The 24,043-nt window shown below is 45.6% G+C and overlaps 9 protein-coding genes and 1 pseudogene across 16 annotated transcripts; 3 read left to right on the top strand and 7 right to left on the bottom strand.

Annotated features, from left to right (window-relative positions):
- Positions 1–4,838: 4,838 nt before the first annotated feature.
- On the bottom strand, positions 4,839–13,861 carry LOC6542345 (annotated as a pseudogene).
- LOC6541207 (larval cuticle protein A2B) lies at positions 6,768–7,684 on the top strand. The gene is made up of 2 exons (XM_001969334.3): positions 6,768–6,838; positions 6,923–7,684. Exons 1-2 carry the CDS (start codon positions 6,830–6,832, stop codon positions 7,352–7,354), a joined length of 441 nt encoding a protein of 146 aa, XP_001969370.1. The 5' UTR covers positions 6,768–6,829; the 3' UTR covers positions 7,355–7,684.
- On the bottom strand, positions 7,954–8,632 carry LOC6542404 (larval cuticle protein A2B). Its single transcript, XM_001969333.2, has 2 exons — positions 8,438–8,632; positions 7,954–8,385 (listed from the first exon to the last, which is right to left on the bottom strand). The coding sequence occupies exons 1-2, from the start codon at positions 8,630–8,632 to the stop codon at positions 8,086–8,088; spliced, it is 495 nt and encodes a 164-aa protein (XP_001969369.2). The 3' UTR covers positions 7,954–8,085.
- Positions 8,671–15,137, bottom strand: LOC6543020 (probable serine/threonine-protein kinase DDB_G0268078). Of its 5 annotated transcripts, none has more exons than XM_001969332.3 (8): positions 13,753–13,975; positions 12,325–12,525; positions 12,081–12,248; positions 11,675–12,013; positions 10,591–11,603; positions 9,975–10,262; positions 9,158–9,267; positions 8,671–8,973 (listed from the first exon to the last, which is right to left on the bottom strand). In XM_001969332.3, exons 2-8 carry the CDS (start codon positions 12,478–12,480, stop codon positions 8,948–8,950), a joined length of 2,100 nt encoding a protein of 699 aa, XP_001969368.2. In that variant the 5' UTR covers positions 12,481–12,525; positions 13,753–13,975; the 3' UTR covers positions 8,671–8,947. The 5 variants fall into 5 exon arrangements, with proteins under 5 accessions (XP_001969368.2, XP_015014403.1, XP_026835440.1 ...); XM_026979640.1 differs by lacking the exon at positions 8,671–8,973 and adding an exon at positions 9,666–9,687 and having other exon boundaries at positions 9,168–9,267; positions 13,753–13,812; XM_015158917.2 differs by having other exon boundaries at positions 8,671–9,267.
- Positions 13,998–16,285, top strand: LOC6540989 (dynein regulatory complex subunit 3). Its single transcript, XM_001969331.2, has 6 exons — positions 13,998–14,407; positions 14,464–14,747; positions 14,879–15,057; positions 15,120–15,672; positions 15,727–16,061; positions 16,116–16,285. Exons 1-6 carry the CDS (start codon positions 14,170–14,172, stop codon positions 16,231–16,233), a joined length of 1,707 nt encoding a protein of 568 aa, XP_001969367.1. The 5' UTR covers positions 13,998–14,169; the 3' UTR covers positions 16,234–16,285.
- LOC6542144 (enoyl-CoA delta isomerase 1, mitochondrial) lies at positions 16,207–17,455 on the bottom strand. The gene is made up of 3 exons (XM_001969330.3): positions 17,042–17,455; positions 16,827–16,973; positions 16,207–16,761 (listed from the first exon to the last, which is right to left on the bottom strand). Exons 1-3 carry the CDS (start codon positions 17,294–17,296, stop codon positions 16,300–16,302), a joined length of 864 nt encoding a protein of 287 aa, XP_001969366.1. The 5' UTR covers positions 17,297–17,455; the 3' UTR covers positions 16,207–16,299.
- A 191-nt stretch (positions 17,456–17,646) lies between these two features.
- LOC6541532 (enoyl-CoA delta isomerase 1, mitochondrial) lies at positions 17,647–19,024 on the bottom strand. Of its 2 annotated transcripts, none has more exons than XM_026979638.1 (4): positions 18,862–19,024; positions 18,507–18,781; positions 18,308–18,454; positions 17,647–18,248 (listed from the first exon to the last, which is right to left on the bottom strand). In XM_026979638.1, the coding sequence occupies exons 2-4, from the start codon at positions 18,732–18,734 to the stop codon at positions 17,781–17,783; spliced, it is 843 nt and encodes a 280-aa protein (XP_026835439.1). In that variant the 5' UTR covers positions 18,735–18,781; positions 18,862–19,024; the 3' UTR covers positions 17,647–17,780. The 2 variants fall into 2 exon arrangements, with proteins under 2 accessions (XP_026835439.1, XP_001969365.1); XM_001969329.3 differs by having other exon boundaries at positions 17,652–18,248; positions 18,507–18,767; positions 18,862–19,010.
- A 220-nt stretch (positions 19,025–19,244) lies between these two features.
- On the bottom strand, positions 19,245–20,560 carry LOC6542096 (enoyl-CoA delta isomerase 1, mitochondrial). Of its 3 annotated transcripts, none has more exons than XM_026979636.1 (4): positions 20,359–20,560; positions 20,048–20,281; positions 19,843–19,989; positions 19,245–19,781 (listed from the first exon to the last, which is right to left on the bottom strand). In XM_026979636.1, exons 2-4 carry the CDS (start codon positions 20,273–20,275, stop codon positions 19,311–19,313), a joined length of 846 nt encoding a protein of 281 aa, XP_026835437.1. In that variant the 5' UTR covers positions 20,276–20,281; positions 20,359–20,560; the 3' UTR covers positions 19,245–19,310. The 3 variants fall into 3 exon arrangements, with proteins under 3 accessions (XP_026835437.1, XP_026835438.1, XP_026835435.1); XM_026979637.1 differs by having other exon boundaries at positions 20,502–20,553; XM_026979634.1 differs by having other exon boundaries at positions 20,446–20,548.
- Positions 20,561–20,826: 266 nt separating this feature from the next.
- On the top strand, positions 20,827–21,830 carry LOC6542074 (translocon-associated protein subunit gamma). Its single transcript, XM_001969327.3, has 2 exons — positions 20,827–21,211; positions 21,278–21,830. Exons 1-2 carry the CDS (start codon positions 21,064–21,066, stop codon positions 21,700–21,702), a joined length of 573 nt encoding a protein of 190 aa, XP_001969363.1. The 5' UTR covers positions 20,827–21,063; the 3' UTR covers positions 21,703–21,830.
- A 94-nt stretch (positions 21,831–21,924) lies between these two features.
- LOC6541725 (3-ketoacyl-CoA thiolase, mitochondrial) lies at positions 21,925–23,952 on the bottom strand. Its single transcript, XM_001969326.3, has 4 exons — positions 23,800–23,952; positions 23,371–23,537; positions 22,182–23,110; positions 21,925–22,116 (listed from the first exon to the last, which is right to left on the bottom strand). The coding sequence occupies exons 1-4, from the start codon at positions 23,816–23,818 to the stop codon at positions 22,035–22,037; spliced, it is 1,197 nt and encodes a 398-aa protein (XP_001969362.1). The 5' UTR covers positions 23,819–23,952; the 3' UTR covers positions 21,925–22,034.
- Positions 23,953–24,043: the final 91 nt, after the last annotated feature.

Raw genomic sequence — 24,043 nt, 5'->3', positions numbered from 1 at the left:
CACCATTCGCTTAGTAAATCTGACAGCATTGCCAAAACATACGTGCGCTTTTCAGCTCCTTCATACCCTAATCCCCCGATCCCGCTCTGGTATCGGACACGATCTCGCTAGTGGACATGTCGCTAAGTAGACACAACTTATTATTTATGGAGACTACTTACATTTATATGTCTCGTTGCTGATTGGGTTGGGCGACGCTGGACAGCGAACGACAGGTGCGGCACGCCCGCGCGGAGCATGGAAATGGAGCCTGGGATCAGGTGGACAGGCGATTGCCAGGGACGACGGGGTACCGATCTGTCCAATTGCGTGAGCAGAAGGCGGGGATGCCAAATTGGTCCGCGATCGTAATGTGGTTCTAAGCGACTATGGCGCAAGATATGCAAGATATTCATACGCACCAGGTACTCCGCCCCGACCAGCTCCAGCTGACCCCCACCCCGACTTGGCCAGCTTATTACTTCATATCATATCGAATTTGGCAACGTGTTTTTCTGCGAGCCTTTGTCGCATTGATTTGTGTGCAGAGCACATGCGTGAAAGGCGAAGGCAACGGCGCCGCCACCTGACCAGCCCAGACCCAAATCCAGATCGAGATCCAGAGCTACAGGCACAGCCATAGCCAAACCGTCGATCTTGGGCGGCACTCGAGCGGATGTTGCAATTTGATTAATTAATTAAGTGGAAAATCGGCAAAGCTCTTAGCTACATTTCGGCCGATCTGCGAATGTCAACGTGCAATTTGTTTGATGTGACGGCGATAAACTCAAGCCCATATACTCGAATACCCCCCTCCTTCTGTAGCCATTCAATAAGTCAGCCAACTCGTCTGGCGGTTTAAAGTGTCTAATTTGAGGTGCCATTGATTAAAAAAGCTAAAGAGACTACTAATTTGTCTTAGAAATAATACTTGTAAGCTGGAATATCTTTAAAGTAGTCCATCGCAATATAAATACAAGATAGTCGAGTTCCCCGACTATCAGATACCCGTTACTCAGCTAGTGGAAGTGTAAACGAGAAATTTCAACATTTTCTGGAATAATGGTAGAAATTGGGGAAAAAGTAATAATCTCAACATTCTAGCTTTTCTAGTTCCTGAGATCGAGGCGTTCATACGGACAGACGGGCATGGCCAGATCGACTCGGCTATTGATCCTGATCAAGAATATATATACTTTATATACTCTATATAACATCAAAAAAATTTAAAAATTACGAATTTCTAAATTTAAATGGACGTTATTTTATCTGGGGGCTAGTTTACCTGGAGTTTGTTTTACATGGCGGTTTGTTTACCTGGGGGTTAGTTCACCTGTGGGTTATTTTATATGGAGAATATGATATCTGGGGGTTACTTCATCTGGAGGTTAGTTCATCTTGAGGTTATTTTACCTGGGGATTACTTTAACTGGACGTAAGTTTATTAGTTTATCTGGAAGTTATTTTACATGGAGCATAGTTTTTCTGGAGGTTATTTTAACATAGGGGTTCGTTTATTTGGGTTAGTATTTCTGGGCGGTTAGTCTATCTAGAAGTTATTTTACCTGGGGGCTAGTTTATCTGGGGGTTATTTTACTCGGGGGTTAGTTTATCAATGTGTTAGTTTACCTGGGGGTTATTTTATGTGGAGTATATGATGTCTGGGGGTTAGTTCATCTTGAGCTTATTTTACCTGGGGATAGTAAGTTTATCTGGGCGTTAATTTATCTGGAAGTTATTTTACGTGGAGCTTAGTTTTTCTGGAGGTTATTTTAACATAGGGGTTCGCTTGTTTGGGGGTTAGTATTTCTGGGGGGTTAGTCTATCTTGAGGTTATTTTACCTGGGGGTTAGTTTATCTGGGTGTTATTTTACTCGTGGGTTAGTTTACCTGGAGGTTAGTTCATATTACTTAGTTTATTTGGCGTTGGTTATCTGGAGGTTGTTTTACCAGCTTCAATTATCAAGGGGGTAGTTGGTCCTTGGGTTAGTTTATCTGGGGGTTAGTTCACCTGGAGGTTATTTTATCTGGGGGTTAGTTTACCTGGAGGTTGTTTTACCTGGAGGTTAGTTTACCTGGAGGTTAGTTTATCTGGAGGTTATTGGAGGGTTGGGTCCTGGAGGTTTTTTTTTACATCTTGAGGTTATTTTATCTGGGGATTAGTTTAACTGGACGTAAGTTTATCTGGAGGTAATTTTAACATAGTATTTCTGGGGGGCTAGTCTATCTAGAGGTTATTTTACCTGGGGGTTAGTTTATCTGGGGGTTAGTTTATCTGGGGGTTAGTTTATCTGGGGGTTAGTTTATCTGGCGGTTAGTTTACCTGGGGGTTAGTTTACCTGGAGGTTAGTTTATCTGGAGGTTTAGTTTAGATAAACTACCTGGGGGTTAGTTTATCTGGGGGTTAGTTCATATTACTTAGTTTATTTGGCGTTGGTTATCTGGAGGTTGTTTTACCAGCTTCAATTATCAAGGGGATAGTTGGTCCTTGGGTTAGCTTGTCCGCTGTTTGGTTTTACGGAATAAAACCCAAATCAATCGAAACCTGTTTTATTTATTAAACTATATATATTTGTTTTACCTGGAGGTTAGTTTACCTGAAGGTTAGTTTATCTGGGGGTTATTGGAGGGTTGGATCCTGGAGGTTTTTTTTTTTATATCTTGAGGTTATTTTATCTGGGGATTAGTTTAACTGGACGTAAGTTTATCTGGAAGTTATTGGAGGTAATTTTAACATAGTATTTCTGGGGGCTTGTCTATCTAGAGGTTATGTTACCTGGGGGTTAATTTATCTGGGAGTTAGTTTACCTGGAGGTTAGTTTACCTGGAGGTTAGTTTACCTAGGGGTCAGTTTATCTGGAGGTTAGTTTACCTAGGGGTTAGTTAATCTGGGGGTTAGTTTATCTGGGGGTTAGTTTATCTGGGGGTTAGTTTATCTGGGGGTTAGTTTATCTGGCGGTTAGTTTACCTGGGGGTTAGTTTACCTGGAGGTTAGGTTACCTAGGGGTTAGTTTATCTGGGGGTTAGTTTACCTGGGGGTTAGTTTACCTGGAGGTTAGTTTACCTAGGGGTTAGTTTATCTGGGGGTTAGTTTATTTGGGGGTTAGTTTATCTGGGGGTTAGTTTATTTGGGGGTTAGTTTATCTGGAGGTTAGTTTATCTGGGGGTTAGTTTACCTGTAGGTTAGTTTATCTGGGGGTTAGTTTATCTGGAGGTTATTTTATCTGGAGGTTAGTTTATCTGGGGATTAGTTTATCTGGGTGTTATTTTACCTGGGGGTTAGTTCACCTGGGGGTTATGTTATATGGAGAATGTGATATCGTTGGGTTACTTCATCTGGGGGTTAGTTCATCTTGAGGTTATTTTACCTGGGGATTAATTTAACTGGACGTAAGTTTATATGGGCGTTAGTTTATCTGGAAGTTCTTTTACGTGAAGCTTAGTTTTTCTGGAGGTTATTTTAACATATGGGTTCGTTTATTTGGGGATTAGTATTTCTGGGGGGTTAGTCTATCTAGAAGTTATTTTACCTGGGGCTAGTTTATCTAGGGGCCATTTTACTCGGGGGTTAGTTTATCAAGGTGTTAGTTTACCTGGAGGTTATTTTATATGAAGTATATGATATCTGGGGGTTACTTCATCTGGGTGTTAGTTCATCTTGAGGATTCATCTTAGTTCATCTTAGTTATCCTTGATGTCCCGCACGATTTCCCGTTCAGCAGAGGGGCTCATTGTAACACCCCTCTCCAGAAGCAGCTTGCACAGGTAATCGGTAAGGTTCCTGCCAGCCAGATCGTGGGGCAGGGCAAATCCTTCGTAGATCGGAACATCTTGAGGTTATTTTATCTGGGGATTAGTTTAACTGGACGTAAGTTTATCTGGAAGTTATTGGAGGTAATTTTAACATAGTATTTCTGTCTATCTAGAGGTTATGTTACCTGGGGGTTAATTTACCTGGAGGTTAGTTTATCTGGGAGTTAGTTTACCTGGAGGTTAGTTTACCTGGAGGTTAGTTTACCTAGGGGTCAGTTTATCTGGAGGTTAGTTTACCTAGGGGTTAGTTAATCTGGGGGTTAGTTTATCTGGGGGTTAATTTATCTGGGGGTTAGTTTATCTGGGGGTTAGTTTATCTGGCGGTTAGTTTACCTGGGGGTTAGTTTACCTGGAGGTTAGTTTATCTGGAGGTTAGTTTACCTGGAGGTTAGTTTACCTAGGGGTTAGTTTATCTGGGGGTTAGTTTACCTGGGGGTTAGTTTACCTGGAGGTTAGTTTACCTAGGGGTTAGTTTATCTGGGGGTTAGTTTATTTGGGGGTTAGTTTATCTGGAGGTTAGTTTATCTGGGGGTTAGTTTACCTGTAGGTTAGTTTATCTGGGGGTTAGTTTATCTGGAGGTTATTTTATCTGGAGGTTAGTTTATCTGGGGATTAGTTTATCTGGGTGTTATTTTACCTGGGGGTTAGTTCACCTGGGGGTTATGTTATATGGAGAATGTGATATCGTTGGGTTACTTCATCTGGGGGTTAGTTCATCTTGAGGTTATTTTACCTGGGGATTAATTTAACTGGACGTAAGTTTATATGGGCGTTAGTTTATCTGGAAGTTCTTTTACGTGAAGCTTAGTTTTTCTGGAGGTTATTTTAACATATGGGTTCGTTTATTTGGGGATTAGTATTTCTGGGGGGTTAGTCTATCTAGAAGTTATTTTACCTGGGGCTAGTTTATCTAGGGGCCATTTTACTCGGGGGTTAGTTTATCAAGGTGTTAGTTTACCTGGAGGTTATTTTATATGAAGTATATGATATCTGGGGGTTACTTCATCTGGGTGTTAGTTCATCTTGAGGATTCATTTTAGTTCATCTTAGTTATCCTTGATGTCCCGCACGATTTCCCGTTCAGCAGAGGGGCTCATTGTAACACCCCTCTCCAGAAGCAGCTTGCACAGGTAATCGGTAAGGTTCCTGCCAGCCAGATCGTGGGGCAGGGCAAATCCTTCGTAGATCGGAACCGTGTGGGTCACACCATCACCCGAGTCCACCACAATGCCCACAGTGCGTCCGGTGGCGTAAAGTGAGAGCACAGCCTAAACTGCCACATAAAAAGCTGGCCTGAAAGTATTCGAGCATAATCTCCGTAATCTTCTCCCTATTCTTCCTCGGATTCAAAGGGGCTTCGGTTAGTAGAGCGGGCAAATCCATTGGGTCCGCACGTAGCAGCTCGTACGCTCCAGACCATCTCCATTTCATCCCAGTTCTTGACCATGCCGTGCTCAATGGGATACTTGAGCGTTAGTATTCCCCTTTTGCGGGCAGCCGCCTCGCCAATAACACTGTCATCGATCAAGGAGTCTAGCAGGACGTTCAGGTGACGAGGTCTGCCCACAATCGATGGGAAGACCACGCGGGGAGTGTGTTCTGGGGAGAATCCGGCTTTGCATACTCCAGAGCCGTTGTCAATAACCACTAAATAAATACAAAATAACCAAAAAAAATACAAAAAAAATTAAAAAATTATGAATTTCTAAATTTAAATGCAGTTTTTTAGAGAATTACGCCAGAAACATTTAGAGGTATGCCACTTCAAAATCCGATTAGGATAAGTTGAGTTATGGAGTTTGGAACTTCTGCCTTGGGACATATCATATTGTTTTTGAATTTCTACATCATAACATGAAAAAATTTACAAAAAAATTAAAATATTATGAATTTCTAAATTTAAATGCAGTTTTTTAGAGAATTACGCCAAAAACATTTAGAGGTATGCCACTTCAAAATCCGTTTAGGATAAGTTGAGTTATGGAGTTTGGAACTTCTGCCTTGGGACATTTCATATTGTTTTTGAATTTGTACATCATAACATGAAAAAATTTACAAAAAAATTAAAATATTATGAATTCCTAAATTTAAATGCATTTTTTTAGAGAATTACGCCAGAAACATTAAGAGGTATGCCACTTCAAAATCCGATTAAGATAAGTGGAGTTATGGAATTTAGAACTTCAGCCTTGGGACACTGAGATCGAGGCTTTCATTCGGACAGACGAATATGGCCAGATCGACTCGGCTATTGTTCCTGATCAATACTGATCAATAGTTTATATGGTCGGAAACGGTTCTTTCTGCCCATTATATACTTTTCAAGGAATTTAGTATACCCTTTTACTCTACGAGTAACGGGTATACACTTAATTATATACATAATAAAAATATAGCATATCGAATACCATTGCTACAAATATCACTCAATGAAAAGTGAAACTAGTTAACCAAAATAATCCCATAAAATCAAAGAACATTAATTTTTAAATCAAATTTTATCATTTAAGTAACTAATGACAACCTATCAATAAAAATAAACAGTTTTCTCACTCAATTTAAATAAATTGAAATCCCTTAACTTTCACTTGGCTTTGAATAGTGGCTGGTCCATAGGAACCGATTGACAATCTAGAGACAAGAGCTTACCGTGGCTACATTGTTGCCCGAAGTGGAGCAGGGTAAATTTTTTATTACCGCAGCCGAACATTGCCAAAAAAATGAAATAGAAGTATAATAACAATTTTGCATTAGTCGGATTCCGGTTCGCTGGGTGAGGTGTTTTTGGGGAGTGTGTGGTGCTCGGTGTGGGTTATCGAGTGTGTGGTATGTGGTGCGTGGTGCGTGTGCTTGGAGCGTGGCACCCATCAAAAGATCGGGATGGGGATGGAGGTGGTGGAGCCGTGGCTGTGGCTGGGCCTGAGAGCAGTGCATTGACTATAAAAGTTGCGATCTCGACACTTGGAGACATAGTTCAGTGCAGGAGCCACAGCAGCCACCAAGTCAGCAAATCCACCAAATCCAAGTCCAAGCCAAAATGTTCGCTGTAAGTGCAAAGGATAAGTGCATATAAAAGAACATCAACTTTAAATCAATTTTAATAATATAATAATTGTAATAATTCTTACAGCTCGTCTCGCTTTTCATCCTGGGTGTTGGAGCCGCCGCCGCCATCGAGCTGCCCATTTACCACTCGCCCGCGGCCATCGTGAAGCCACTGCTGAAGACCGTGGAGGTGGAGGCGCCTGCCCAGTACGACTTTGCCTACTCGGTGCACGACGAGCACACCGGCGACATTAAGAGCCAGACGGAGTCCCGTAAGGGCGATCTGGTCCAGGGTCAGTACACGCTGATCGACGCCGATGGATACCTGCGCACCGTGGACTACACTTCGGATGCCCACAACGGCTTCAATGCGGTGGTGCGCCGCGATCCTCTGGGCCAGAAGGTGATCAAGGCCGCGCCCATTGCCAAGCTCCTGGCTCCCGCTCCACTGCCCCTGGCGTACGCGGCACCCAAGCTCCTCGCACCCGCCAAACTGCCCCTCGGCCTTTACCACTAAGTTCTGGGCAGGATTGATCGAGAGAGATAGCAAACACTGACTTCATCGCATCGACGACGACCCATCCGCATCCGCATACGCATACGCATCTGTATCTGAACTATTACTATTACTATTACCATTACTACCCAAACACCTCGTATCATATCCAGCTTCCTCTGAACTTCCTTCCTATCTTCTGATCCTAAATCTCTGATCTGAAATCTCTACTAAGACTCTTCGGCACCCGGTCATCGAAGCGCCATAACCCGGTGACTGGGGCATCTATCTCATCTATGTATGTAATACTATGTGTAAATAGAAGGCAATAAATGCATGTTTAGAAAACACAAATATATACGGATTTTCAATTAATGCAATAAGGGATTCAAAAGTGGAAAAGGAACAGATCCTTTACGAGAATAAGGTATTCATACATAAAATTGGATTGTGATCTAGAGTACCCATAATACCTTTTACAATGCTACTAAGTGGGTTTAATAAATATCTAAAAACGTTATATAAGAGTCTAGGTCTATAACTCGCTATCTAATTACTGAAATCCTTTAATATTTCTGTAATTATTAAATGTGGTTAGACTCGAAGCCCACTTGAAGATTAATTAAACAGCCTTTAGATTTATTCTAAAAATACAATTTTATCATCTTCCATTGGTGCCCATAATTAAGGTAGCCAAATCATAAATCCGGTCAACTGGGGAGGTCCTTCATCACATCCCGTGGGTAGCTGTTTCAATAGCGAGAAATCGGTTCCCTACGAACTTGAGCGTTGAAGCCCAGCAGAGGATCGGCGGTGTAGTCCACAATGCGTCGGAGTCCATCGGCATCCACGAGGGAGTAGCGGCCAGTTACGTATTCGCCACGTCGGTGCTCGAACTGATCCTTAACATCGCCGGTGTGGCTGTCGTGGACGGAGTAGTGGAACTCATACTGGGCAGGACTAGCAATCAGCTCATCCGGATGGCTGGCGATGATCCCTGCCTGAACAGCGACGAGGGCGCTCAGGATCAGGCAGACGGCAATGCTGGGACTCTAAGCCATAAATGGTGATATGTATGCAATGATAGACGGTGTCCTGACTTACCAGGACATTCATGGCGAACAAGTTGAAGTTGTAACTGCAGCGATGGAGTGCACTCGACTGATGACTAAGGGCTTGGCTCAGACCTCTTTTATAAGACGAGTCTTGGCCCATTGTCGCAGTGGCCAACTTATGGGAGTTGAAATCGAATACCCCGCTCCAATCCCATGCCTTATGCAACCCATATAGCTCGCCCATGGGGGAAATGAAACCAAATCCCTGCACTTGCCACCAGCGCTTGCAATCGATTCAAAACTCACTCGGATTATATTATCGTATAGTAGCTTAAAGTACAACTTACACGCGAGACTCAAGACCGTAGGCTACTTTACACAATAGTTTAGCTTAGTTGTATCACAGCAATAACATTATATCGAAACTAGACTAACTCGTTACGCCGATTCGATGATGGTGATATGGATTTAGATTCAGTTCGGGTTTACGCAGATCAACAGGCACTTAAAGTAGTTCCATTCTGTTTCAGGTACAACGGCATCCTGCAAGTCGATCTTCTCAGAATTTGTTCTCCAGCAGCGATCCTGGGAAGAGGATAGTTTGATACTGGATCTGTAATTATCCATAACTCTCTAGATGTGCTCTTCAAGTTAGCACTACCATTTGAAAGCTCCTATTTGGTGAACGCTAAGTAACTACATATTGTGGATTGGATTGGGAGTGCTCTCGACTTCTACGCTTGCTGATGACTACCCAAAATCAAGTTACCATTCTCGGCCACCATCCAAGCCGTTAGCTTCTCGTCCTCCGTCTTGTTGGACTCATCCCAGGGGAAACTGGACGCCACAGCGGGCTTTTCCTTTTGTGCGATTGGAGCTCTGAAAGTTAATGTATGCTATTAGTATTATTGCATTTCCTAGTACCAAATGTATCTTGCTAAGGGCCCAAGACAACTACATTTAATTTAAACTATAATTGTTTAAGAAACCAGTTTCCTACGACTAATGGTGTTTCAGCTAGTAGAAGTCTGTTTGTTGCAGATATGAAAGAAATATTGTTACCTATAAATGCATTACTTATTTCAAACAACAGGCAAATGAAAAGTGCTCGACAACAAGAGGGGAAATCGTAGCTGAAAGCTCAGGAGCGATCAGCAAATAATTCCCCCATGTGCGATGATGATATGGATATGATATGGTGGTGCACTAAGAGTCTCTACTGCTTCTGCTACGTATGTATTTACAGCTACAGCTCAATGGCGAATGTTGGTTTTTACCTTATGGGCCAAAAGCGACATTCTTCATCAATTGAGGGGGAGGACGAGGAGGAGTTATCACTTGGGCCACCCACACAAAGTGTTCAATGTTCAATGACAAGCAAACGAAAACACACACAAAACGATGACAGAGACAGCAAGAGAGAGCGAGAGAGAGAGGGGGAGAGAGAGGAGAGAGACAGAGTACAATGTAGAGAGAGAGATAGGCAGGATGCAGGGATCATGATCATGAGGATGCAGTGAAGCACGGGTCAATGATTACAGGGCATGCAGGCCAGCGGGAATGTCCAAGGACATGCCCCCACTTACAGCGAGTCCGCGTGGCTGCCGTTGTTCACCTCCAGACTGCTCTGGGTGGCCTTCTTCCGCAATACCGGCCTGGGCAGGAAGCTCTCCCCGAAGAGATCCCGCTCCCGGGGTCCGGGGCCACGACCGCCGGTCGACGTCTTCCCGCTCTTCGCCTGCTGCGTGGGCGGCACCGTGTGCGGATACTTGCCGTCGCTGTCCGAGTCCATGGACAGCTGCCCGAACAGGTCCTCCAGCAGGATGTTGGCCTTGGCGTTGCGCTGCCGCTTGGCGGAGGTTTTCAGCTTGGAACTGCACGGGGGAGATACGGAGAGACACACGGTGAGGTGGCGCAGGATCAACTGGGTGGTGTGCCAGAACAAAACATATTGTGGTGCCAGGAGTGCCCACACTCAAAGATATCTAACATGTACTAATGCATCCCATCAATTGTTGTCCTTAAAATTCTTAGAAAATTTCTTAACTAAATTAAGTTTAACAACGATAAACATTGATCATTTTCAGCATTGTGCTTATGCCAACAGAATCTTGAAATATTCTCCCTTCTTGAAATGAATTTGATAAATAGGCTTTTTAAAAATAAGATGCGAATGGCAAATACTCTGTTGTGCAAACTTACCCCAGTATCAGGTCCAGATCGTCAGACTTGAGAGCACCCATCTTTGGGTCCGGCGCCGCCGCTCGCGATCTTCCCGAGAGTCTCATGGGCGGAGGAGCCAACTCCGGCTGCAGTTGCGGCTGGCGCACAATGAGGCTCGGAGGAGCCTGGCTGGCACTGACCTTGGAGAACACGTTGTAGACCTTGGCGTCGGGGCCCAGGAGAGATGGTCTGGCCACGGGCACGTAGTAACCACCATTGGAAGCGCCCACCACAAACTTGGCATTGTTCTTGGCATTCATGTTGGCCGTGTCGTAGCTGAGGTGGCTGCCATTCACATAGATGGCACCTGCATTCCGTGACGAGGTGGTGCTGAAGGAGACATTTGGGTGGTGCACCTGCTGCTGTTGGTGCTGCGGACCCGCTGGCAATCCGAAGAGCTGAGAGATGTTGCGGTTCAGGTAGATGTCGTTGATGGACTCTCCTCCGTTCTGGAGCTGTGGCACCGGGACTCCGTCCACTGTGGCTCCACCCAGACTGGAGGAATCCGCATGTGAACCCGCACCCATCTCACTGCCGGTCAGGAAGCTCAACTTCGGTGGGTACTTTCTGGGCACTCCGCCATTCTTGGCCGCCAGATTGTTGTTCTTGCCCAGATTGGAGTGGCTATTCATGTTGTTGTTGCTCTGGTGCAGCAACTCGGTGACCGCCTGCAGCTTCTCCTGCACCGGAAGCACGTTGTTGGAGACAGTCTGAACCGGATGCCCATTGGAGGCCGCATACTTGGAGTTCAGCCGTACATTTGCCTTGGTGGCCGCCGTGGGCGATATCCGCTTGAGGGCGTGAAAGTATGGATACTTCAGACTCTGCTGCGCCGTCGGACGCTTGTCGGGATCGTAGGCCAGCATGTCCTCCAGCAGATCCAATCCATTTTGGCTGCAGCGACTGACGACGCTGCTCAGTGGCACTTTGATGCAGTCCGGGTAGCGGAAGTGGATCATGCTCGCCAGGCGATATCCATCCGGCCAATCGTCCTGGGAACGAAAAGAACACAAATGCTCTAGTCTAATTTTTCTGATGATTTAGAAAGAGAAAGCGGTTTTACCTTCTCTGGAGTGCCCAGCACGGAGCAGATCTTGAAGAGCTGATCCACCTCACTACTTCCTGGGAAGAGCGGACGAAAGGTGTAGAGCTCGGCCATAATGCAGCCCATGGCCCAGAGGTCGATGGTACTGCCGTAGTTGGTGGAGTGCAGGAGTACCTCTGGTGCACGGTACCAACGCGTCGATACGTAGTCCGTAAACGGAGGCCTTGATCGGATCTCCCTGGCCAGGCCAAAGTCAGCTATCTTGATGAGATCTGGGCCGGAGCAGAGCAAGTTCTCCGGTTTCAGGTCGCGGTGGAAAAATCCATGTCGGTGCATGAAGGCCAGACCAGTTAGGACCTGGACAAAATATAGTTGTTATCATAATGTAATCAGGGGCTATACTTCGTGCACATCTTTTGCTCACCTGGAAGAGAATACTCTTGAGTTCCGGTTCGGGTAGATGAGTATCTCTGTCTTTTATCATCTGATAGAGGTTTTCCTTCATGTACTCAAACACAAAGTACAGGGTATCGTTCTCGCGTATCACCTCCTTGAGCTTAACTATGTTCGGATGGGACAACTTTTTCAGCGACTAAGGAGAAAAGAGCAGAGCAGTAGTTACGCAAGATGCACCAATTCAAGGAGCTGAGGTCGAGCGTTAAGCATACCTTAACCTCGCGCAGATTCATGGCCTCTTCCCAGGAGTAGTACTTGCGCTTCATGCGCTTGATGGCCACCTTCTCGCCGGTGTCCTTGCGCTGGCCCAGGACGACGGTGCCGTAGGTTCCATCGCCCAGTTGGGTCAGCGTGATATAGCGGTTCATGCTTAGGCAGATGGGGGCAGCTCTTCACACATTCTCCGGGTGCAACTATACGGAAAAGAAAGGGGGAGTCCAAACATCCATTAGCACGCGACTTATGGAAGTGTCTTCAATAACTTATGAGTTCCGCCCACGAATGTGGACTTCGAGGAATCACAGTTGCATTAAATGACTGGCACTTAACATCAAATCGAATCAAACTGGGCCGTTTCGTGAGTCTCCATTTTTCGGAGCTAGGGTAATTAAAATCAATATATCGATCACCGAGGCCGGCAAGAACTTGACCAAATTTAGTTAACCCAAATACGAATTATCCACCAGGGTCATCAGTGGCAGGAAATAGAAGGAGACGGTTATTTCTTGTTAAATAGAGCGCATTGAAATCGATTGGGAACCAAGAGGATAGTATCCAAGTTCTGCTTTGCTGATCTAGGTTCCAAATCAAAACTCAAATTCAAGTCGACGAAGGGATTACAGTTTACACAAAAGAAAACAGTTTCTCGAGGTGAAGATTGAGTCACCTTTTATTTTGGCCTGCGCTGGAAGATACTCCTAGAAACCTCCTAGTCCTAGATACTCCAAGAAATAGTCCTTAAGGGCTTTTAGTCAGTTTTCTTCTTTAAATAGACTTTTAGAACCGAGCATAGGAAGAAAATCATAAGTTACGTATTTTCCTAAATAGCTTGTTAAAAATGCTTGGATCCCACTAGGATTCATTTGATTGGACTTGCCACTTTTATATACCAGTTCTTGACAAACTAAGTTCTTCAACCTGCTAGCTTTAGCTTTCTCAAAGCGGTCATGTGTCGTAATTGGTTTGTGGTCATTTGGCGAATTTAGTTCCTTGGGCGATAATTTATTCATAGCGTACGTAGCGTTACCACCTTCAGAATCCCATTTAGGTGTATATATGTATACGGATTGTTTTGGTTTGCGATTTCGGGAGGGGGCCTGGTGGTTGCAAGTCTCGGGGCAACTAGAGCCACGTTTCGACCTGGCTTTTGCTTGGATCCTAAGTCGCAGCCTTGAACCACTCACATTTGACTCACTTAAACTCTAGGCACGCACATCCGACGCCCGATTAGCCGATTACTATATGCACCACTATATCCGATAAGGGACTAGGAGACTTTTCGCACCGCGTACAAGCAAATAAACAAAGCTAAATGTTCGGGGTCACTTTATCGATTGAACTGGGGGTTGACAAAAGGAATTCCCTCTCCACTGCATTCACACCGAGGGATTTAAGTGTTTGAGCTGACCCATCTCTCGTACCTCAAACGTAATTGCATTTGAATCCGGAATCGCTAGATGCAACGTGTTGGTCCGAATCAAATGAGATAAATGGCTGCTCCCGATGCGGATATCCTCTGCGAACAGAAGTTTATTTAATAAGCAAGCACTAACAACTGACGGACCTGATATCCACAACAACGGGACGGCCCAAACAACCGCAGCCCTAACTAGACCACCCTCCGAATCCGGGAGAGAAAGCTAGAGAGCCGAAGGTCCCCGAGCCGGTTGACTGGGTCTCCGGTTCCACCAGATCCCGAAGTCCTTTAGGGGTGGAACACGAACGAAGGTAACTGGGCAGGGCCATGTTTTATGGGTTGCCCATGGCAACCTCGCTCGTTCGAGCCCAATTTTCGTGACCACGCGGATTAGGGATATGTTCTGTGAGAGTCAGCGAAAATGGACGAGCCGGTCAGCAGTCAGCCAGGTGAGAGTGCTGCGGAGGAGAAGGAGGCGGAGGAGGAGCCCCTGAGGGGCTTCCTGGAGGAGATCAACTGCCCGGAACCGGGCATCATAGATCGTCGGATGATTGAAACCGCCTATCTGGAGGAGGGCCAAAAGGGCGAGGCGAGAAGACTCCACCAACTAGAACCAGTGGTCTATGATCGCATTACCACCATGCGACTGGAATTCAAGAGTAACTGAAAAACTAACTAAGTAAAATGTAAGATGAGCCACATGACCTTTTTTCAGACATCCTTCGGATCGACCATCTCTGGATGATGCCGAATCTCACAAAGCTCTGTTTGAACTGCAACAAAATCGAGGTGATTGAGCACCTCGAAATGCTAACTGCCCTCAAGGATCTGAATCTCAGCTTTAACTACATCGCGCGGATTGAGAATCTGGAAGCACTGGTCAACTTGGAAAAGCTCTCCCTGTTCAGCAATCGCATCAGGAAAATCGAAAACATACATACTTTGCAGAATCTTGTTATCCTAAGCATTGGAAACAATCTCATCGATACGGTAGAAGGCGTAAGGTTTTTTTCCCATCTCTTGCGATAATAATATAAATATCTAATTCGAAACACTACTACTATTTGCAATGACTCATAAAATGTGTCAAAATCACAAGTTTATAAATTAAAGTGTTGCTTTTCTCCCAGATCGAACGATTGCGTTTTGTGAGCAGCCTAAAAGTTCTTAACTTAGAGGGCAATCCCATAGCTAAGCAGCCAGATTTTCCATTGACCCTCTATGTGACCGCCATCCTGCCCCAGCTGAACTACTACGAATACGTTTTCATCAAGGCGGAGGCACGGGAGGAGGCCCAAAAACGTTTTTAGTGAGTGGTTCGCATTTCCAAGTCTCTACCAAACGAAAAGATTCATTTTCACTTACCCACAGCCGCGAGCTGCGCGAAATCGAGGACAAGCAGGAGCGCGAGATTCAGGGCCTGGAAACGGAGGCTCGGGAAATGGCCGAGGCGGATCGGCTGGCCTCCAGTTTTGTGGAGCATCTGGATGGTCAGCAGCTGTACGATTCCCTGTGGCGAGACGATGGGAATGGGCGCATCCTGATGTTGGTGGGGGCTCCGGCTCAAGAGCTGTGCGAGGAGTATTCCAAGGATGTGTACGAGCTCACGCAGCAGATCTACCACCTAGGCTTGGAGCGCTTCGATGAACGCGATGAGGAGATCCGGGACTTCAATGCCAACCTGCATGAGGGACAGGACGAGCTGCAGGCACAGGGACAAAAGCAAATCGAAGAGTTTATGCAGTACAAGGAGCGAGCCTTCGACGAGATGCGCCTGAAGTGGAGGGAGCTGGATCAACGGGACGACGATCTGGAGGAGTTGCAGGCCCAGTTGGACACCCTAACGGCCCACTTTGAGGATGCTCTGAACGAGATGTGGGAAAGTCTGATGGCTCAGGAGCTCCATTTGCACGAGGCGGTTGAGGTGAATTGAGTATGTAACTTCAAAGCGATTGAATATACATATTTTCCACGCCAGGACTCCACCCTAAACTTTAACCGCAAGATCTCCGATCTTATGGCCAACTTCGTGGAGCAGGCCCAGGTGATCTTCCAGCAGCTGCGCGATCTTTGTAGCCACTTTGCCGACAACATGACAGACATTGTGACCCAGTTTCTGTCCACCAAGCTGACGCGCAATGAACTGAATGCCATTCCCGAAGAGCTAAGGCAGTGTGTGGATGATCGAGAGGCGGTCCTCCAGCTGGTGGAGGGCATGAGGGCGTCCCACACATCGCGAGTGGATGAACGTGAGGATCGCCTGGCTCAACGCAGCAGGCAATTTATAGATGACATGATCATGAATCTTAACAGGTACGCTCCTCCTATATTTATGTGGTGAGCTAAACCAATAATATATCACTACAGCAAAGAGGTTGATCGCCATCGCGCCAAGATTCTGGAGATTGAATCTTTCACGGAAATGGTGAGAGAGGCTTTTGATAATCTGCCAGGTGAATTGCACCAGGATGCCCCATCGGATTAACATTTTAATACAAATTTACATACATACACAATAAATGCAATTTGATCACATTCCTATAACAGGCCGCTACTTTCTCTTCTTGAGACCCTCCAAGTGTGCACAGAGTCCCTCCTGGAACAGCGGAGCAGTGACATAGTCGACGCACTCCTTCAGATCCCCAGCTCGATCCTGAAGCAGCTCCCGCACATCGGGCTCCCGACACATTCGCTTGGTTAGGCACCTGGCCACGGGGTTGGCCTTGTCAAAGGTGGCAATGAAGGCTGCGCACTTGGAGAGCGCTTCCTCCTTGCTACACGCAATCTCGTCCACGAGGCCCACGTCCAGGGCCTCCTGGGTGGCGAAGAGCTTACCTTGATTTAGCGCCCGCTCGACAATTCTGCGGGGTAAGACGCTCTGGTACGAGTTCATCATCCACTTCGAGATGACGAAGCTGAACCGAGTGGCATGTATACCGATGAAGAGATTGGGCAACATGACGCGATACTCACAGGCGGTGGCTAGGACACAGCCAGCGGCAGGAGAGTGTCCCTGAAATGGGGGATATATGTAGTTTGAGATGATGATATGATCAAAAAATAATTTAAGTTATGTACATTGATTGCCGCTGCTGTGGGAAGGCCACAAAGATGGAGGGCCAGCCACAAATCCTGGAACCGGGTCCAGAATAACCGCAATCGGTCCACCTCCGGGTTCAGCAGCTCTTTCAGATCGAGGCCAGCGGAGAAGACCTTGTCATTGCTCTGCAAATTACATATATTTACATATAAATAGGTTTCGAAAATGTGTACTTTGGGAATCCCAAACCCACTGAAGTCAGGATGAGACCGCGGCTTTTATTGCTCTCGATCTGATTGATGGCATCGATGAGGTCGTGCATCAGCTCCATGGTCAGTGTGTTTACCGGCGGCAGGTTCATTGACAGAGTGGCGATCCCACTCCTATCATCGACCTCTATGGTGGTCAGCTTTGAGGTCGCCCCATTGCTGAGGGATCGCAGGGATTGCCCCCAGCTTAGTATGGGTTTTATTCGCCTGACTCCATCTATCAGCCTATTACGCAACATGATTTGGACGACTTTGGATCTGGAGCAGCAATCACGCACTGAGCGACAGGCAGGAACTTAAACAAATTAACCTGTTTATCATATATTAAGTTGAGTTGCAAACCAAATAAAACAAACACTCAAGCCGAAACGATCAGCTGGTCGGCATTTCCAGTTAAAGTTTACACGGCAGCAGCAAATCGAGATCAACAAGTGTTTACCGAAAAATGTTGAGATTTTTGGGAAGACTTTATTTTGAAACTACACTAATTGTCACTATATAAGGGCAATTCAATTATTATTATATAATAATATTAATAATTTCTTAAAATCAAATTTATTTTCAGGTTTACATATAAACAATTTTTTTAAATTACCAAATTAAATAACTTTGCACGCAACGTCTTTGCAATTTTAATAATTGCAGTTTAAATGCAATTAGAGAAATCAACAATACGGATTTCAAAGTTAGATTTAATAAAATAACCACTTTCTGTCAGGCTTATTACTTCTTGCCCTTGTTCTTCAGGTTTTCAAGATAGGTCCCCATAACCTTTTGTACTTCCGCACTGGAGGCCAGAGCTGCAAAGTCAGCAACATCTTTTTCGCGTATCTCCTCAAACTCCCTTATGTTGTCGGCACGAAATTGGAGCTTGGTGAGTCCACGGGCCAAAGGATTGACCTTAGCAAAGGTGCCGATAAAGGCAGCACACTTCTCCACGGCCTCTTCCTTGGTGCTAGCGATCTCGTCGACCAGGCCAGCTTCAAAAGCCTCCTGTGTGGTAAACATGCGCCCTTGGGTCAGAGCTCGCTCTGCCAACCGTTTGGGCAGTACACCAGCGAATCCGGCCATCAGCCACTTGGGTGCAATGATCCCCAGTTGGGCTTCGTTTAATCCAATTAGGAAGTTGGGCCTCATCACTCGATACTCGCAGGCAGTGGCCAGAAGGCAACCGCCAGCGGGGGCATGCCCCTGAAAGATTATGAATTAGCACATTTAATTATATACACGCTAACAGATAAGATACTTACATTAATGGCTGCTGCCGTGGGCAAACTGGTTCCATAGAGGGCAATCCACACATTCTGCAATTCAGTCCAAACGGTTCGGAGTCGCTCCACGTCCGTGTTATACATTTCGAAGATGTCCAGGCCAGCTGAAAACACATTGGAGCTGGCCTATATGCAATTGAAGTATTATTTGCATAGTTATATAAATGACAAAACTCACGGAAGTTAAAATGAGACCCCGACTTTTGTTGTTCTCGATTTCGCTGATGGAACTCTGCAGGTCCAATAACAATTGAACATTTTGGCTATTCACCGGAGGCCGGTTCATGGTGAGGGTGGCGATTCCTGTCTTATCGTTGACCTCTACGGTGGTCAACTTGGTGGCGGTGGACATCAATCTACTTGGAGGCCTGCGAGCCACCAATCTTAAGAGATTTGAGTGCAGCATCTTATCTTCTTTGCTCAAGTGTTAATTTTTAACCTGCAAGGGGAGGTCTTTTATTATATTGATATCTAACATATTTTCAAATTTATATGCAATTCTGCAATATATTTATATTTATTTATTTACATACCTCTGGGATTATTTCACCGAAAGTTTTTTAAATTCTTATCTACACAGCTGGTAAGTTAGTGCAACTGATCTTCGATGGAAAATTTCCAGCCAACTGTTATCGGCCGCCTTTTAATTATCGAATACAATCAACTTTAAATGCCTATTTAAACAGAATATTAACTTAAATAAATTAACTTTAAATAAAATAAAAGCAGCTATTATTAATTATATTGAACAAGCCGCGAAAATCACGACAATATACTTAAATGTGTGTTACCAGTTATTATAGTGTACCAGTTATTATATTATAGTTAGGAGGTTTTCTAATTTTTTTTTACTTCCGTTAAACTAAATAGAAACCAATCAATTGGTATTTGTGGAATAAGAAAAATATATGCTAGATAAATTCGTGATCAATTGGATTGAAACAACTTTATTACTATATAAAAAATGTTAAAAATCGTTGGTTTACTGTTTCTTGGCCTTCTTCTTCAGACCCTCGAGATAAATGCCCAGACCCTTCTGTACCGCTGGCTGGTTAACAAAGAACAGGAATTTGTCAAGATCTTCCTTTCGTTCGTTCTGCAGTTGCTGTAGATCGGCAGCTCGGAATTGCTGCTTGGTCAGTGACCTAGCCAAAGGATTGACCTTGGCAAAGGTACCAATGAAGGCGACGCACTTTTCAATTGCTTCCTCCTTGCTGTTGGCAGTCTCATCGATGAGGCCCACCTTCAGGGCCTCCTCTGTGGTGAACATGCGACCCTGGTTGAGGGCGCGTTCCGCCTCCCGTTGTGGCAAGACGCTCAGGAAAGAGGCCATGAACCACTTGGGCGCCACAATACCCAGTTGTGTTTCGTTTAGCCCGATGGTAAAGTTTGGCACCATGACCCGATACTCGCAAGAAGTGGCTAGCAAGCATCCACCGGCGGGGGAGTGTCCCTACGGATAAGGAGAAACGCTTTTACTATGAATGCTTCCTACACGCTTGCAAGGAACTAACATTGATGGCCGCCGCTGTGGGAACACTGCTGCCATAAAGGGCCAGCCAAGTATCCTGCAGTTGCGTCCAGAAAGCACGGATCCTGTCTTTATCCGGCTTGTACATCTCCAGAATATCCAAGCCAGCTGAGAATATTGTTGAGCTAGACTACGGGTGAAATATGTATTTAATATATTATAGTCCAGTGATTTACTAGCTTTCCTACCGAAGTCAAAATGAGTCCGCGACTTTTATTGCCCTCGACTTCATCAATGGAGCTCTTCAGGTCCTGCAGCAGTTCCAAGTTAAGACCATTTACGGGTGGCCGGTTCATCGTGAGGGTGGCGATGCCGGTCTTGTCGTTGACCTCCACAGTGGTCAACTTGGTGGCAGTGGACATGGTACGGTTGGAGCCAGCACGGGCCACCAAGCTCAGGACTTTAGATCGCATCATTTTGATCTGAAAAGCACGAAAGACGTAAACAACTGAGAGTGACCTTTGGACGGATGCCGGTTTCTAATTTTCTATGTGCCTACACTCCTTAACCAGCTCAAATTTAAATCTGGATTAATTTTAAGTATAGCAAAATAAACTTTTAAAACCAATTCAGTTTCTTGATTTACATATGTATATTCTTAAATAGTGTAGTTTTAACAATTAAACTCAGCTGCCGAAGAACCTGTTGCGCTATCGATAGTCGAGTAGTCAGTGGCGTAGAGTGGGGGATCTTCTTATACAATCGGCTTACCGCGAATGGTATCTTCTTGGGATATTTTTACCATTAATAAGCTATTGTAATACTGTAAAATACTTTAATACTACTTAATAATACTTTTTAATAATACATTTAGCAGCGGATGGACACGACCTAATGAATTCCATGTTCAATCATAATGAAAACTGTTAGTTGGCATAAAAGAAAAAGTGCTGGTATTACCATTAAATGTAGTAAATGTGAAGCATCTTAGCATTATTATTTTTCTTTATACAAATTCCTATTTTATATCGTCATATAAAATTCAAATAAATACTCACAGCCGCCACAAACGCTGAATCGCACGTAAATATCGATAGACACAGCGCTGTCATCGCTAATCGACTGCCACTGACAGCCGCACTGCAGCTTGCAACCCTGGTTTTTGACGTTTACACGTCACAATTCGTCCGAGCCGACTTGCGTTTGCATTCGTGTACACTTTACCGCACTCTTCGCTACTTTCTCTACGAAAATCCAACCGAAAATGGGATCCGGCAAACAACAGAAAGTTCAGTCCTCTGGCTTCACCAAGGAAGAGGAGCTGCTGCTGCAGGACTTCAGCCGCAACGTCAGCACCAAGTCGTCGGCGCTGTTCTACGGCAATGCCTTTATCGTGTCGGCCGTTCCAATCTGTGAGTAAAGTGACACGTTGTATGTTTTGAGACACTTTGTGAATGAATGGGGACTGCTCCTTGCAGGGCTCTTCTGGCGCATCCACAACATGGACCTGTGGCCAAGCTCCATCCTGTTCGTCCTGGTGACGGCCGCTAGCACTTATCTGATGGCCACCGCCTACAAGAACATCAAGTTCCAGCTGAAGCACAAGATAGCCGGAAGACGTGAGGAGGCGGTGACCCGCGAGGTCAACCGTCAGGTGGGCGATGACAAGAAGGTCACTCGCAAGGAAAAGGACGAGCGCATCCTGTGGAAGAAGAACGAGGTGGCCGACTACGAGGCCACCACCTTCTCCATCTTCTACAACAACGCCATCTACCTGGCCGTTATTATTTTCATCAGCTTCTTCATCCTGAAGAACTCGACGCCGTTCATCAACTACATCTTTTCCGTGGGCATCGCCAGTGGTGCTCTGGCGCTCTTCTCCACCAGCACCCAGACGAACTGAGCGAAAGTGCCGCCATGTCATCCCACGTTCATGTACTCGTAATGTAAGGCCCTTCAAGAGATTTCCTGGTACACCGGGCTGGTCTTTTTATTCATCCGCCAAACCCGTCCCATTGGCGTTACCAGCAGTGCGAGCATAGAAATTTTATAGTATAAACACCAACTTGTTGTCTTTCTTGTAGAAAGCTGATCAACTTCCATTCGCTGATGATTTAATAAATTGTAAAGTTAAAATAATTTCTTTATTGCTATCGGGTTAGTTTTAAAACGGAATATTCAGCACTAATTTAAGTGTAAATGCAGAGCACCTATTACAGTGGGCTGGTTGTAGGATTAGACAGCCTCGAGGAGAAGGGCAATGCCCTGACCACCACCAATGCAGGCGGATCCAATGCCGTACTTCAGCTTCTTGCGCCTGGAAACAAGGGGAAGAAATATATATCAGTTTATGACGGGTTGTAAGGGGCTTCGGAAACTTACTGCAACTCATGCACCAGATGACCAGTGATGCGAGAGCCACTGGCTCCCAGAGGATGGCCCAACGCAATGGCGCCGCCATTCACATTCAGTTTGGAGGGATCCAGTTTCAGGGCATCGGCACAGGCCAATGTCTGGGCTGCAAAGGCTTCGTTGATCTCAATCAGATCAATATCCTCCAGTTTCTTGCCGGAAACCTTGAGGACATTCTGAATGGCGGGTACTGGGCCAATGCCCATGATCTCGGGCTTGACTCCGACAAAGGAGAAGGCCACAAGGCGGGCCAGGGGCTTCAGGTTGTACTCCTTAAGCGCCTCCTCCGAGGCCACGATCACTGCGGAGGCTCCATCACAGATTCCGGATGCTGTTCCGGCCGTGACAACGCCGTTCTTCTTAAACAGCGAAGGCAACTTGTTCAGACCCTCAATGGTGGTCTTGGGGCGAGGGTGCTCGTCCACCACAAAGTCCACTTCCTTCCCCTTGACCTTAAGTTTGATGGGTGTGATCTCGGCATTGAACGCTCCCTCCTTCAGGCCCTTCTCCCAGTTCGTCTGTGAGAGCAGAGAGAACTCATCCACACGCTCCCTACTGATCTTGTACTGGTCGGCCAGGTTCTCAGCGGTCAGAGCCATGGGCAGTTTGCAGTAGGTATCGGTGAGGCCAGCCCACAGAGCATCCTCGAGATTGTAGTTGGCACCCAAGGTGGTTCCGAATCTGATGTTACGCGCAATGAATGGGCTCTGGGACATGTTCTCCACACCGCCGGTAAGAGCCACCTTGGCACCACCGACCAGGATATCCTGTGCTCCGTTGACGATCGACTGGAAGCCGGAACCGCAAAGCCGATTGATTCCAAGGGCGGGCTTCTCGATGGGCACACCGCAGTTGAGACCCACATGACGGGGCACATAAATACCATCCGTGGAGGAGGACTGTGAGTTGAAAGAGAGAGATTTTTATGCTTTATAAGTTTCAACAAACCAATAAATACTTATTTGTATGCACTACTTTAGCGTCATGAGATACAATTAAGTAATAATAACAATGTAATATGAATTCGTTTTATTTACATAACCAGAAATTCAAGTATTATATCACATTTACATATTAGTTTAGTAACAACTAATTTTTGTTTCATTCCGACGCCTTAGGCTTGCCTGCTTAAGGATCTTTAGTCTTGAATCCAACTTACCGAAATCACATTTCCCACGATGACGGTGTCCACCTGCTCGCCCTTAAGACCGGCAGCATCCAGAGCAGCCTTGGCCGCAGTGGTCTGCAACTGGGTCTGGTTGATGCCCTTCAAGGATCCACCGAAGGTTCCGAAGGCCGTACGCTTGGCAGCCACAATATAGATACCTTATAAAGCAGAAGATACATACATACATACTCATGTATAACATATATAATGTGCGTAGGCAGCGTGATAGAACAAATTCAGCACTAACGAAAGCGGATTTTTGTTTTCGATTCAACAGGTCCAAAGTGCAACCGGCTGGTCGCCGGGGGGGAATAGCATCAGATAAGACATCAACGAGTCCAAAGTTCAGATCTCTTTGGCGAGATCACCACTTATGTAGACTTCTAGGGTATACTGATATCCTAAAGGATTCATAGTTACCTTTGGTTGCGGCAGACATTGTCTAAGTGCTACACTCTTAAATCAAACAACAAATAACTTAATACAAGTAAAAGCGACTATCGCACTGCAATAACTTTCGACTTCTGGCAGCGACTCGCCGCCATCGCCGCATATTATTGGATGAAAGCTCGAAGAGCTTTTCCCGGCTCTCTGGCAAGCAAAGTGAGACAAGCCCACCGATTACAGCTGTAGAATGCACTGAGCGAAAATATCTGCAGCTCGC

The sequence above is a fragment of the Drosophila erecta genome, unplaced genomic scaffold (assembly GCF_003286155.1).
Source record: "Drosophila erecta strain 14021-0224.00,06,07 unplaced genomic scaffold, DereRS2 tig00000055-arrow-pilon, whole genome shotgun sequence".
Taxonomy (NCBI): Eukaryota; Metazoa; Arthropoda; class Insecta; order Diptera; family Drosophilidae; genus Drosophila; species Drosophila erecta.
Note: the sequence above shows the minus strand (reverse complement) of the source record. Positions and strands in the feature narration are given on the sequence as shown.

Bases quoted from the DNA above. Each gene is read 5' to 3' on its own strand.
- LOC6542144 (XM_001969330.3), bottom strand. From the start codon at position 17,296: ATGTTGCGTAATAGGCTGATAGATGGAGTCAGGCGAATAAAACCCATA. The intron at 16,974-17,041 runs GTGGGTTTGGGA...TGTAATTTGCAG, and splicing joins GCGGTCTCATCCTGACTTCA to AGCAATGACAAGGTCTTCTC. The intron at 16,762-16,826 runs GTACATAACTTA...CCCCCATTTCAG, and splicing joins CCACAGCAGCGGCAATCAAT to GGACACTCTCCTGCCGCTGG.
- LOC6542096 (XM_026979636.1), bottom strand. From the start codon at position 20,275: ATGATGCGATCTAAAGTCCTGAGCTTGGTGGCCCGTGCTGGCTCCAAC. The intron at 19,990-20,047 runs GTAGGAAAGCTA...TTTCACCCGTAG, and splicing joins GCGGACTCATTTTGACTTCG to TCTAGCTCAACAATATTCTC. The intron at 19,782-19,842 runs GTTAGTTCCTTG...CCTTATCCGTAG, and splicing joins CCACAGCGGCGGCCATCAAT to GGACACTCCCCCGCCGGTGG.
- LOC6540989 (XM_001969331.2), top strand. From the start codon at position 14,170: ATGGACGAGCCGGTCAGCAGTCAGCCAGGTGAGAGTGCTGCGGAGGAG. The intron at 14,748-14,878 runs GTAAGGTTTTTT...CTTTTCTCCCAG, and splicing joins TCATCGATACGGTAGAAGGC to ATCGAACGATTGCGTTTTGT. The intron at 15,058-15,119 runs GTGAGTGGTTCG...ACTTACCCACAG, and splicing joins GAGGCCCAAAAACGTTTTTA to CCGCGAGCTGCGCGAAATCG.
- LOC6542404 (XM_001969333.2), bottom strand. From the start codon at position 8,632: ATGGGCGAGCTATATGGGTTGCATAAGGCATGGGATTGGAGCGGGGTA. The intron at 8,386-8,437 runs GTAAGTCAGGAC...TTTATGGCTTAG, and splicing joins TGTTCGCCATGAATGTCCTG to AGTCCCAGCATTGCCGTCTG.
- LOC6541532 (XM_026979638.1), bottom strand. From the start codon at position 18,734: ATGCTGCACTCAAATCTCTTAAGATTGGTGGCTCGCAGGCCTCCAAGT. The intron at 18,455-18,506 runs GTGAGTTTTGTC...AATTGCATATAG, and splicing joins GGGGTCTCATTTTAACTTCC to GCCAGCTCCAATGTGTTTTC. The intron at 18,249-18,307 runs GTAAGTATCTTA...ATAATCTTTCAG, and splicing joins CCACGGCAGCAGCCATTAAT to GGGCATGCCCCCGCTGGCGG.
- LOC6543020 (XM_026979639.1), bottom strand. From the start codon at position 12,480: ATGAACCGCTATATCACGCTGACCCAACTGGGCGATGGAACCTACGGC. The intron at 11,604-11,674 runs GTAAAACCGCTT...TTTCGTTCCCAG, and splicing joins TGCTGGGCACTCCAGAGAAG to GACGATTGGCCGGATGGATA. The intron at 10,263-10,590 runs GTAAGTTTGCAC...TCCCCCGTGCAG, and splicing joins GATCTGGACCTGATACTGGG to TTCCAAGCTGAAAACCTCCG.
- LOC6541725 (XM_001969326.3), bottom strand. The intron at 23,111-23,370 runs GTAAGTTGGATT...TTCAACTCACAG, and splicing joins TCGTGGGAAATGTGATTTCG to TCCTCCTCCACGGATGGTAT. The intron at 22,117-22,181 runs GTAAGTTTCCGA...CCTTGTTTCCAG, and splicing joins CATCTGGTGCATGAGTTGCA to GCGCAAGAAGCTGAAGTACG.
- LOC6542074 (XM_001969327.3), top strand. From the start codon at position 21,064: ATGGGATCCGGCAAACAACAGAAAGTTCAGTCCTCTGGCTTCACCAAG. The intron at 21,212-21,277 runs GTGAGTAAAGTG...TGCTCCTTGCAG, and splicing joins CGTGTCGGCCGTTCCAATCT to GGCTCTTCTGGCGCATCCAC.